At 43.1% G+C, this 10189-nt stretch overlaps 1 protein-coding gene across 1 annotated transcript; it reads left to right on the forward strand.

Moving 5' to 3' along the window:
• The first annotated feature begins 290 nt into the window (after positions 1–290).
• On the forward strand, positions 291–6507 carry HPD (4-hydroxyphenylpyruvate dioxygenase). Its single transcript, XM_015815455.1, has 11 exons — positions 291–386; positions 796–838; positions 1288–1370; positions 2139–2228; positions 2950–3053; positions 3358–3435; positions 4137–4299; positions 4745–4816; positions 4912–5034; positions 5522–5638; positions 6397–6507. The coding sequence occupies exons 1-11, from the start codon at positions 306–308 to the stop codon at positions 6505–6507; spliced, it is 1065 nt and encodes a 354-aa protein (XP_015670941.1). The 5' UTR covers positions 291–305.
• The last annotated feature ends 3682 nt before the right edge of the window (positions 6508–10189 follow it).

Consider the following 10189-nt stretch of genomic DNA (forward strand, 5'->3'; position numbering starts at 1 on the left):
TGGTGGTGGAGCTCCAGTGCCTATCAGACTCAGCAAGCAAAGTCAAGGATCGGGAATGATGGGAACCAAGGGGCAAACCACACTTGGAAGGAAGGAAGGAAGGAAGGAAGGAAGGAAGGAAGGAAGGAAGAAAGGAAGGAAGGAAGGAAGGAAGGAAGGAAGGAAGGAAGGAAGGACAAGGAACGAAGGAAAGGGACAGAAGCAGAAGGAAAGGAAAGGAAAGGACAGGAAAGGAAAGGAAAGGAAAGGAAATTTAATTTAGCTTCCCTCTTTGTCTCAAGGCTGCATCCTTTTACTGCAACAAAATGGGGTTTGAAGAACTGGCCTACCGAGGCTTGGAGACTGGCAGCCGAGAGGTGGTTTCCCACGTGATCAAGCAGGATAAGGTAAAATGCACAGAAAATAATATCATGACTTGAGGCCTTGAGAGCTGCCGATAGGCTGGTTCGCTCAATAATTTTCAATTTGGTTGTGAAGCAAAGTCAGCAAGTCGACACTCCGAGGTAGCAAAAGGAGGAGAATTCAAAATCTGAAGCCTGCAAACAGTTCTTTCAATCATCTTAATCCCAGCTTGCCCTGTTCCTGCTCTTCTTATCTTTCAAAAGAGATCTTGCAAAAAGATAAATCTCTGGAAAAGCAGAAGATCAACATTAATTAGCAGGTTAATTAATTAACCTTGGCCATCATCTCAGAAACTAGATGAAAGTTTGAAGTGATAGAGGAAATTCTTGACCATCCCTTAATTGTGCCTTAGAGGCAGTGCATTAATTCTCTCTTTATTATGTTTATTTCCAGATTATATTTGTTTTCTCCTCGGCCCTTAACCCTGGCAATGAAGGTAAATTTAGAACCGGTGGGACCAGCATTACCATATTATTATTATTATTGTTGTTGATGTTATTATTGTTAGTTGTTGATATTGTTATTATTATTTCTTGTAAGGTGTCTCTGTTGCTTTTAGAGTGAGATGGGCGACATATACATTTAATAAATAAATTTAATAAATAAGGAAATATCATAGCAGGAGTTAGCAGGAGACCTCTGAACCCTGTTCAAATTAGCACATGTGATGTACTTTTTTCCTATGTCGCTATCTAATTAGTATATTTATATATTGTTCGGTTATTTCTCGGATAATAAAATTGGTCGTTATTGCTTGAAGCTGCTGTATTATGAGGATAAGCAGAAATTTTGGGGTCCTGCTGAATGGGATGAACAGCTGCTGCTGAACATCTGTGCCCCCCAAAAATAATGTCCATTTTGACTCCTCTTTTTTGGTCTACGTAGAAATGGGACGGCACTTAATAGAGCACGGAGATGGCGTCAAAGATGTTGCCTTTGAAGTGGAGGACTGCGATTCTATTGTGAAGGTAAAGCGGAAAATCTTTCACACATTCAAGACTTTGCTTTCCTGGGAATTTTCAGGTTCCTCGACCGAATGCCAGCCTCGAGCATCACCTTCATTTCAGAGAAGACATCTGGACCATCTGTCAAGGCCATAAATAGAACATTAAGCAGAGAGTGTGGGTCCCACCTGCCTAGAGATAGGATAGCTAAATTGAAGGTAGTTGTAAGGATGTGATGGCCACATTGCCTAAGGCAGTGTTTGTTGACCTTGTCCACTTTAAGAGGTGTGGGCTTCAACTCCCAGAATTCCCCAGGATTTGGCTTCTCTGGAGAACAAACTCTACGGTTGGTGGAGCACGCTGGGTTTGTTGAACCAATGTTTTAAGTCAATGTTTCTCCATTTGACTACTTTAAGAAGGGTGGACTTCAATTCCCAGAATTCTGGAACTGAAGTCCACCCTTCTTAAAGTGGCCGAGCTCGAGAAACATTGTCTAAGGCAAGCTGAGGGCAGTATTACAGTTTTGTCTTCAGTCTTTGGTGGTGAGTTCAGGGAGAAAAATCAGTCCATGTGGTTGCTAGGTGTCCAAAATGACTTGATGGCACATGATCAATCCATCTTTGGTGAGGGCCACATTTTGACAGCAGATCTTTAGTGAATAGGCAAGGACCTCTTGGGATGTTCCTGTGACAAAATGCCAAACTTGCCCAGCATTTTCAAGTTTGCCAGTTCTCACCCCAGCCTGTTGGCTGACCTATCTGACGTTACTTCATTCTCCCATCCTCCGTTCAGAAAGCCCGAGAACGTGGAGCTCGGATAGTACGAGAGCCCTGGACAGAAGAAGACAAGCACGGGAAAGTGAAATTTGCAGTCGTGCAAACGGTAAAGACTTTGGAGGAAGGTTTCAAAGCAGAGAGGAGAAGAAGGGAGATCAGAATAGCAGGGAAAATGGTGGTTAGTTGGGTGGGAAGGTCTTCTCCAGCTTGGCATTCTCAGAATGAGTTGTCCTGAAGCTCTCAACACTTCTAGTCAGCTGGAAATGGTGGGAATTGTGCTGGATGGACCTAGAAAAGGCCACACTGGGAAAAACTAAGCAAATATTACTGAATCTGGGTTGTTTTAAGATGAACAAGCACTGAAGAAAATGAAATAAAAAGGCTGGGAGACATCAAAGGTGGGTCGAGAGTTGGTGAGAAGCAAAATTCTGGCTCTTCTTCAGCTTGGTAGCTTGGACAGTTTTGATGTAGGCTGTCTCCCACTGCTTTGTACAAAAGAGGGGAAGGCCCCAAAATCTCATCTCCAAAGAGAGAAGCAAACGCTGTAAGGAAGGAAGCTCTCTGCTTTGAGATGGTCCGGCTTCACGGGATGGTCTCCTCCAATGCTGGGCGATCTGGTTGCTAAAGAGCTTCAGTTCCCTCAAAGCTAGATGGAGCAAAGTCTGAGCTTTTGGCCAAAACATATCTGGAAGGAAATAATCTTTCTCTGTAGATGCCAGAGACCTTCTGCCCAACTGCGGATGCTCTACCAGCTTCTTAGGAAAGTCTTCTCTCCAAATGTTGGTGCAATCTGATCATCTTGTGTTTCTTCTTCTCTGACAATATAGTATGGAGACACCACCCACACACTCATAGAGAAACAGAACTACAAAGGACTCTTCTTACCTGGATTTGAAGCCCCTCTCTTTAAGGACCCGCTCTTAAAAAAACTGTAAGTATCCAAGCTTGCTTAGATGTTGCCCTCAAATCCCTCAAGTGCAGAGAAAACGGCTGGCTACTCTCTCCAAGGTCAGCCAGTTGTGGAAAGCCTCGGGACAAAAATGGGTTGTGCGGAAGCAATTCCAGATGTGCGTGAGAAAGGACAATTCAGTAGAAAAGAAGGAATAGGAAAAAAAAACCCCACGTCCCATGGAAAATGAATTGTGACTAGTTCGAAAGTCAAGGATGGGGAAGCTGGGGAGAGAAGAAGATTGACCGGTGAACATGATATGGTCACGTTTCTCTCTTGTTTCCAGACCTGCTGCAAAACTGAAGTTTATTGATCACATTGTGGGGAATCAGCCTGACCAGGAGATGCTCTCTGTGGTAGAATGGTGAGATTTTTCTTTGAAACCTTCCTTAAAACGAATATAAGCAGGTGTTGAAGCTGGTGGCACCCAAGTAGGACATGAAGGTGAAGCTTTAGCTAGAGTGTCTGTTAAGGGATTATAAGACATGGAGTACCAACTCATCAGGATGAGGAAGACTGGCTTAGAAGACGAGCTGAAGGTTGGACTCACCAGCTAATGTTTCATTACTGAGTTCTATATAATCAGAAAGATGTTTGGGATTACTTTGGGGTCTCTCTGGACAGACCATGGCCTGCTAGGTGATCTTCAAGATCATTTTCTCCTCTGATCAAAGGTTTCTTCACCACTTTGAATAGAGTTTTGATATTAAACTCCAGGCCCCCTTAGGAAAATATCAGAGCCCTGTTTGGATATTTGGGTAACAACTAACTGCTCTTTGTGCTTTCCTGAGCAAAGACCATTATTGATTAAAGTTAATGAATAAGAGCATTTCAATAAGAGGACAAATGGCAAACATGGCCTAAATGCCACATTTTCCTTCTAAACCAATGCTAATAAACATCCGCAGCAATCTTTCTCAGCCACTTTAAGAGGTGTGGAATTCAACTCCCTGAATTCTTGGTTAACTTGGCTGTTTCCCAATCCTTGACCAATATGATGTTGGATGGAATGAGAAGGTTTTAGCATCTACTTGAGGTCTCTGTTTTCCGGTATGGCCTCGACAGGTATCAGAAGAATCTCCAGTTCCATCGCTTCTGGTCTGTGGATGACAAACAACTGCACACTGAATTCAGTGCCCTGCGGTCTGTGGTTATGGCCAATTATGAGGAGACCATCAAAATGCCCATCAATGAACCTGCAATGGGCAAGAAGAAATCTCAGATCCAGGTACCAAAGCTGACTCACCAATTCTCCTTGCAAAAGATGTTCTTGTTTTTGGGGAGGGGATCTTTGCTATCTCATCTAGCTGGCCTCTTCTCCAACCTCGTGCAAGATCGTCAAGCCAAGATTGTGTGCTGCTCTAGCAACAGGTGGGATAGTCAGAAGAAGAAAGATGTGTGGGCTGTCCTTAAGCCCTCTTGTTGTCTTTGTGAGGAATACAGAGCCAGTGCTGAAACCTAGCAAACCAGGATTCAGAGCTTCAAACCAACATCCTTACCCAAGTCACGTCACAAGTCAGAATGAACCAGGAGCAAGCACTCGTGATGCTGTGATCTTCCCACTCTTAACCCACCAGAGCTCTGCGCCACAAATGCAGGAGAGTGTAGACATGGTGATGTTCTTCAACCTGAGATCTTTGCATATGGTCCATCTTGGTTGATTTGTTCCACAGGAATACGTGGACTATTATGGAGGCCCTGGAGTCCAGCACATCGCCCTGAACACCTCAGACATCATCACTTCGGTAAGAATGTCCATTTCTTTACAACCCTCCCCATCCAAAATGTCAACCTCTTGGAAGGGGTCAATCTTACACTCATGAATCTTCTCCTGATGTAGATCACAAACTTGAAAGACCGTGGCATGGAGTTCATGTCCGTTCCATCAAAGTACTACCAGCAGCTCCGGGAGCGGCTGAAGACAGCCAAGATCAAAGTGAAGGAAAGCATTGACAAACTGGAGGTCAGTTGCCTTCCATTATAATGGGGGATCATGGTTAGCGTGTTAGCCTAAGATGTTATCACTTTAGATGGTTCTTGAGAAGAAATGGAGGAGAGCAGGAAGATCAGGAGGCCTCTTGAGGGGAGAATGGCTACAGAACTATAATAAAAACTACTATTTATCGTTCATTCATCTTGATGGCAGTCCTTTTGCTCAAAGATGGATACATTTTATATATTAGACTGACATTTAATGGAGTAGATGATTTGAGTCTAATTCTGCTTCATTGGAGCTCCCAGATACTCTTAACCAGCATGGGGAGTTGCAAAATGAAAGAGACCAGGTTGGTTGCATCTGTTTGAGAGACACAGGAGAATCTGAAGAGAAGAAAACTAGCATGCTTTACAGATAGTAAAGTTGTGCTTTCATTACAACTTGCAGTCAAAATGTTTAAAGTCGCTCAGTTTCTTTGGCAACTTCCTTCAGTCTTTGGTCGTTCTCTTTCAAGGAACTCAAAATCTTAATTGACTTTGACGAGAAGGGCTACCTGCTTCAGATCTTCACCAAGCCCGTTCAGGACAGGCCGACCGTCTTCCTTGAGGTCATTCAGCGCTACAACCATGAGGTGGGTCCCTCAGGGGCGACGTCCTTCCAGGTTATCTTGAAGAACAGTTGATTTTGCAGATGCTGTGGGGTCATCTTTGGGCCTCCTCTGGTTTCCGTCGGCTTTCCAAAAATCAGAGACAAATTTTCACTACCAAGGGGTGGAAGTCCTGAGGAAATTTCAACTGAAGAGTTGGGTGATAGGATTTCTGAAGCCTGCTGTTGCTGTTTGATTGTCTGATCTGGAGATCTTCTAGCCTAGGGATCTCCAAACTTGGCAACTTTTAAGACTTATGGACTTCAACTTCCCAACTCAGCTGAGGAATTCTGGGAGTTGAAATCCGTAAGTCTTAAAGTTGCCGATTTTGGAGACTCCTGCTCTAGCCCACTGTTCCCTGATTTTGGCCATTTCTGAATTTGTGGACTTCAACTCCCAGGATTCCAGTGGCAGTATAGCCATGGATAAGGATTCTGGCAGTTGAAGTCCATTCTCCTGAAATGGCAAGGTTGGGACACACCGTATCTGGCCAGATGATATTCTAAACCAGAGTTAATTAATTTGAACAGATAAGTGTTTAATTAATTCCTTTGCTCACTACTTTGGGGAGGGTCTGTACATTCGTGAAATGCAGAACTGGATCGCCAACTGCCATTTTGGATCTAAACAGAGCATCCCAGCATCAGAGAAAAGAACCTTATCATTATTGGCAGACACAGACTGGTGTGTAGGTTAGCAAAAAAAATAGTACTTATGCCTGTTTTTTTTCCTTCCAAATTTAGGGTTTTGGAGCAGGAAACTTCAAGTCTCTGTTTGAAGCTATTGAAATTGACCAAGATGCTCGGGGAAACCTCAACATCCTGACGCCCGACGGAGAGTCCAAGCTCATGTAACGTCCATCAGCCCCAAAGGGAGATGTCCTCAGAGTGAAATGTGACGGGCAAAGATTACACACCAATCTTCCATTGTAACCAGATCTTTTTTGTCAAATTAAAAAAAAATTGAGCTTCTTGCAGTGTCTGTTTTGGGGATAACGCTTGGAGAACGGATGGAAAACAAATCAGAGATGATGACACATGAATATCGAAGGACTGGGAAAAACAGAATCATGATGCCTCCTTCTCTTTTTAGCTAAGGTTTCTCAACCTCTGGGCAGCGTACAGGTAGTTCTTGACTTACAACCACAACTGAGCGCAACGTTTCTATTGTTAAGTGAGTTTTGTCCCATTTTACGACCTTGCTTGCCACAAGTGTTAAGTGAATCACTGCAGCTGGTAAGTTAGTAACATGGTTGTTAAGTGAATCTGGCTTCCCCATTGACTTTGCTGGTCAGAAGGTCGCAAAAGGAGAACCTGGGACACTGCAACCGTCATAAAGATGAGTCAGTTGCTGAGCATCCGAATTTTGATCACATGATCATGGGGATGCTTCAAAAGTCGTAACTGTGAAAAACGGTTCCAGGTCACTTTTTTCAGTGCTGTTGTAACGTTAAACAGTCACTAAATGAGCTGTTGTAAGTTGGGGGACTACCTGTACCTAAAAAACCTAAAAATCTAAAAAAACAAGCAGCTGCATGGTGCGGCTGCCATTTTGACTTTTTTAACCTCCCCTGCGGACACCCTCCCCCTTCCTGCCAATCATCTTCCAGCCACAAGAGTCAAAAAGCAAAAGGTGTATTCTTTCAAGCTAATAAACCAAGCACAGATCTTCTATAAGAAAAGTCAGTATATTTATGGTTTGCTTTATAAAAGTTACTATAATACAATGGTACATAGTATTCAATTCACAAAAAAATATGAACAAATATTTACAGAATGACACACCCACAACAAAGCAAAACAAAAAAAAAGAAAAGAAAAAGAAATAAAAGAAAACCCAAACCACATTCTTTAAAACAAAAGTACGAACTGATGGCAGAAGCCTAGATGCACAGAAAACGGTCCTACGGGGTTGGTTTTTTTTTTTTTAATACAGTTGTTTAAAACAAAAGGGAACAGAACTTTTTTTCTTAAAAAAATCCTCCATCTCCAAAGCAGAGATTCCTTTCTCTTTTTTTTTTTTTTTTAAAAAATTCATTTATTTCTTTGTTTATTTATTGAAAGAAACATAAAAAATATAGGTCATTTACTGCAAACCATTTTTTAAAAATCCCCTCCTTTTAAAGAAGGCCCTTCGCTCTCTCTCTTTTTTTTTTTCACACTGCAAATTAAAAACTGGTCTTTTTTACAGAATTCATGAAATCAGAACAACGGAGGTCTTTCCCTCTGTTGCAAGACCAAGCCCCTTCCCCAATTTAGAGTGCTTCTTCCCCCCCACACCCCAAACCCTTGCCTCATTTGACAGCTGCAGCGAGAAAGGGAGACCCCCCCCCGCCCAAACTGCCTCTGAGCATACACAGCCTTCTTTGCTGATGCCTGTGATTCTGCAGCTCATGTGTGCAATGAAGCACTTCAGAAGCTCGGCCCCGTTGGGCTGTTTTTTTGTTTTTTTTCATGTCACTTCTACAAATACTAGCTTGGTAATTGTGAAGGAACATTATAAAATAGAAGAAGAATTTAATTTGCAAAAAAACAACAACAACAAAACTTGCAGATTGGCTTAAATACATTTTAGGTTGTCATTAATAGACTGTACACATTTTCTTCGTTTGAAATAAATAAATTTTTTGCACATTAAGGTTATCAGAAAGGCAAATAAAAAAAAAAGCCTCAACTTGGCATTTCTTTTTTTTTTTTTAAATCTTCAGCGTCTTAATGCTTCTAGTTTGATCTACGCATTTGACCCCAAAAAAGTTGAGATTTTGTACAGAATTTACATTATACATAGCTTGACACAAGCTGTAAACGACGCCAGCTTCTCGCTCCTGGGACGACGACCCCCCCCCGCCCTCCCCCAAGACGCTGACTCTCTCGCTGAGGTCTTCTGCTGGCGATTTCTTTTTGTTTTTCTTTAAAAAAAGAACTTCAAACTACTATTTGTCACTTTAACAAATTATTTACATGCTTTTAAAATACAAACAAAACTGCCCCCAACAAACAAAAATGAACAAAACAAAAACAACCCGCCTCCCCCCCCCAAATAAAAACGACGTGTTTCTACAAGAAACAAGGGTTTCGAAGAGAAGACTCGGAAAGGATGACCTATGTACAGGTGATGATGTGTCCGCTTTAAACTTCAAAATTTCATTTGGAACCCCAATCCTCCCACTGGTTTTCTTTAAAAAAAAAAAAAAACTTTATACAGAAATGCACTGAAATGATCCCTGAAAATAGGTTAAAAAACAAAAAGGACAAAAGTGAAATAATAATATTTCATCCGAGTTTTAAAATGTGCCCCACCCACCCACCTCCCCGTGGCAGAAAGAGGCTGTTTGGAGGAGATAAGCAGCTTCCAGAGTTGATTGGCTCCCTCCTGAATTCCCAAGGATGAACCTCAAGCTGGAAACCCGGGTGTGGGGCGAACGTCTGAAAGCTAGCCTAGCTAGGAGGTCTGGGGCTCAAAGTACAGAAGAGTGTTTCCCAAGTAACCGTGGCGTGAGAACTCAAGCAAAGATGAGGCTGATCTTTCTCACTCCACCTCGGGAGAGAAGAGGTGAGATGTGGGCACGTTCTCCAAGCGATGGCCTTCTTCTTGGGGATCCAGCTGAGGAACCTCAAGAAGGAGAGCCGGAGGACCTGTCTGTGGTCACAGCTAGGCCCCTTTGAGCTGTCACTAACCCCCCCCCCTCTCCTTTATTTAGGATGGAAGAGAATTTGCCAAGATCAAATTCTTTTCAGTAGAAGAAATCTAACCATGATTAGAGCAGGAAAATCCACGGAGAAACCTTGGATCTAGGAAGGAATCCGTTTCCACGTATCTCAACGCTTCAGCTCTCCCCTTCTCTTCCTCTTGTGCCCCAGCGTGGCTAAGATTAACCAGCAGAATCAAAGTGACAGCAATAGACCTAGGGATACACTTCCCTATATTTCATTTTGCACTTAGAAGAAGAAGAAAAAATAAAAGGGGGGGGGGAGAGAAAGTTCATAGATGTGAGAGAGGTCACAAGGAAGCTTTTCCTGCACAAGCTGCTACATACATTTCAGAGTATGCCTGTGTGGAGAACTTCCCGGTGGGTTTACATTCACAGCATGAAAGGGAATGAAGAAAGTGACAGACAGCCATTACCTGGTCTGAATTATGGGAGACAGACGTGGATTTGTCTACGATGGGAGGCATCACGTGCCAGACACTGACAAGCCTCAGGAGAAATGGCGAGACAGCCGGGAGCAGGGAAGAGAATCAGAGCCAGAACTGCTCTCTCCTTCCTTCTTGATCAAATCCAACTTCTCCACCTTCAAGGTCGAAGAAGGACACCTCTACAGACTTAAGGAGCTGGGCGGAGGTTGCTCCTGCTTCTTCCTGTCCACTAAGCTTAGAGAAAGGCCTGGCGTCCACTTCTTTAGGCCTCAAGCCACAGAGGTCAGCCGGCACACCAACCAATTAAGGAACATCCAGAAGAGTTGGCTAGCAACGTCCTACCGTCTTATAAAGGGCAGAACACAGAAGCCAACGTAGGCTAAACCACAGGTTTGTGGG

Source organism: Protobothrops mucrosquamatus, unplaced genomic scaffold (assembly GCF_001527695.2).
Source record: "Protobothrops mucrosquamatus isolate PMUCROS unplaced genomic scaffold, P.Mucros_1.0 scaffold342, whole genome shotgun sequence".
NCBI lineage: Eukaryota > Metazoa > Chordata > Lepidosauria > Squamata > Viperidae > Protobothrops > Protobothrops mucrosquamatus.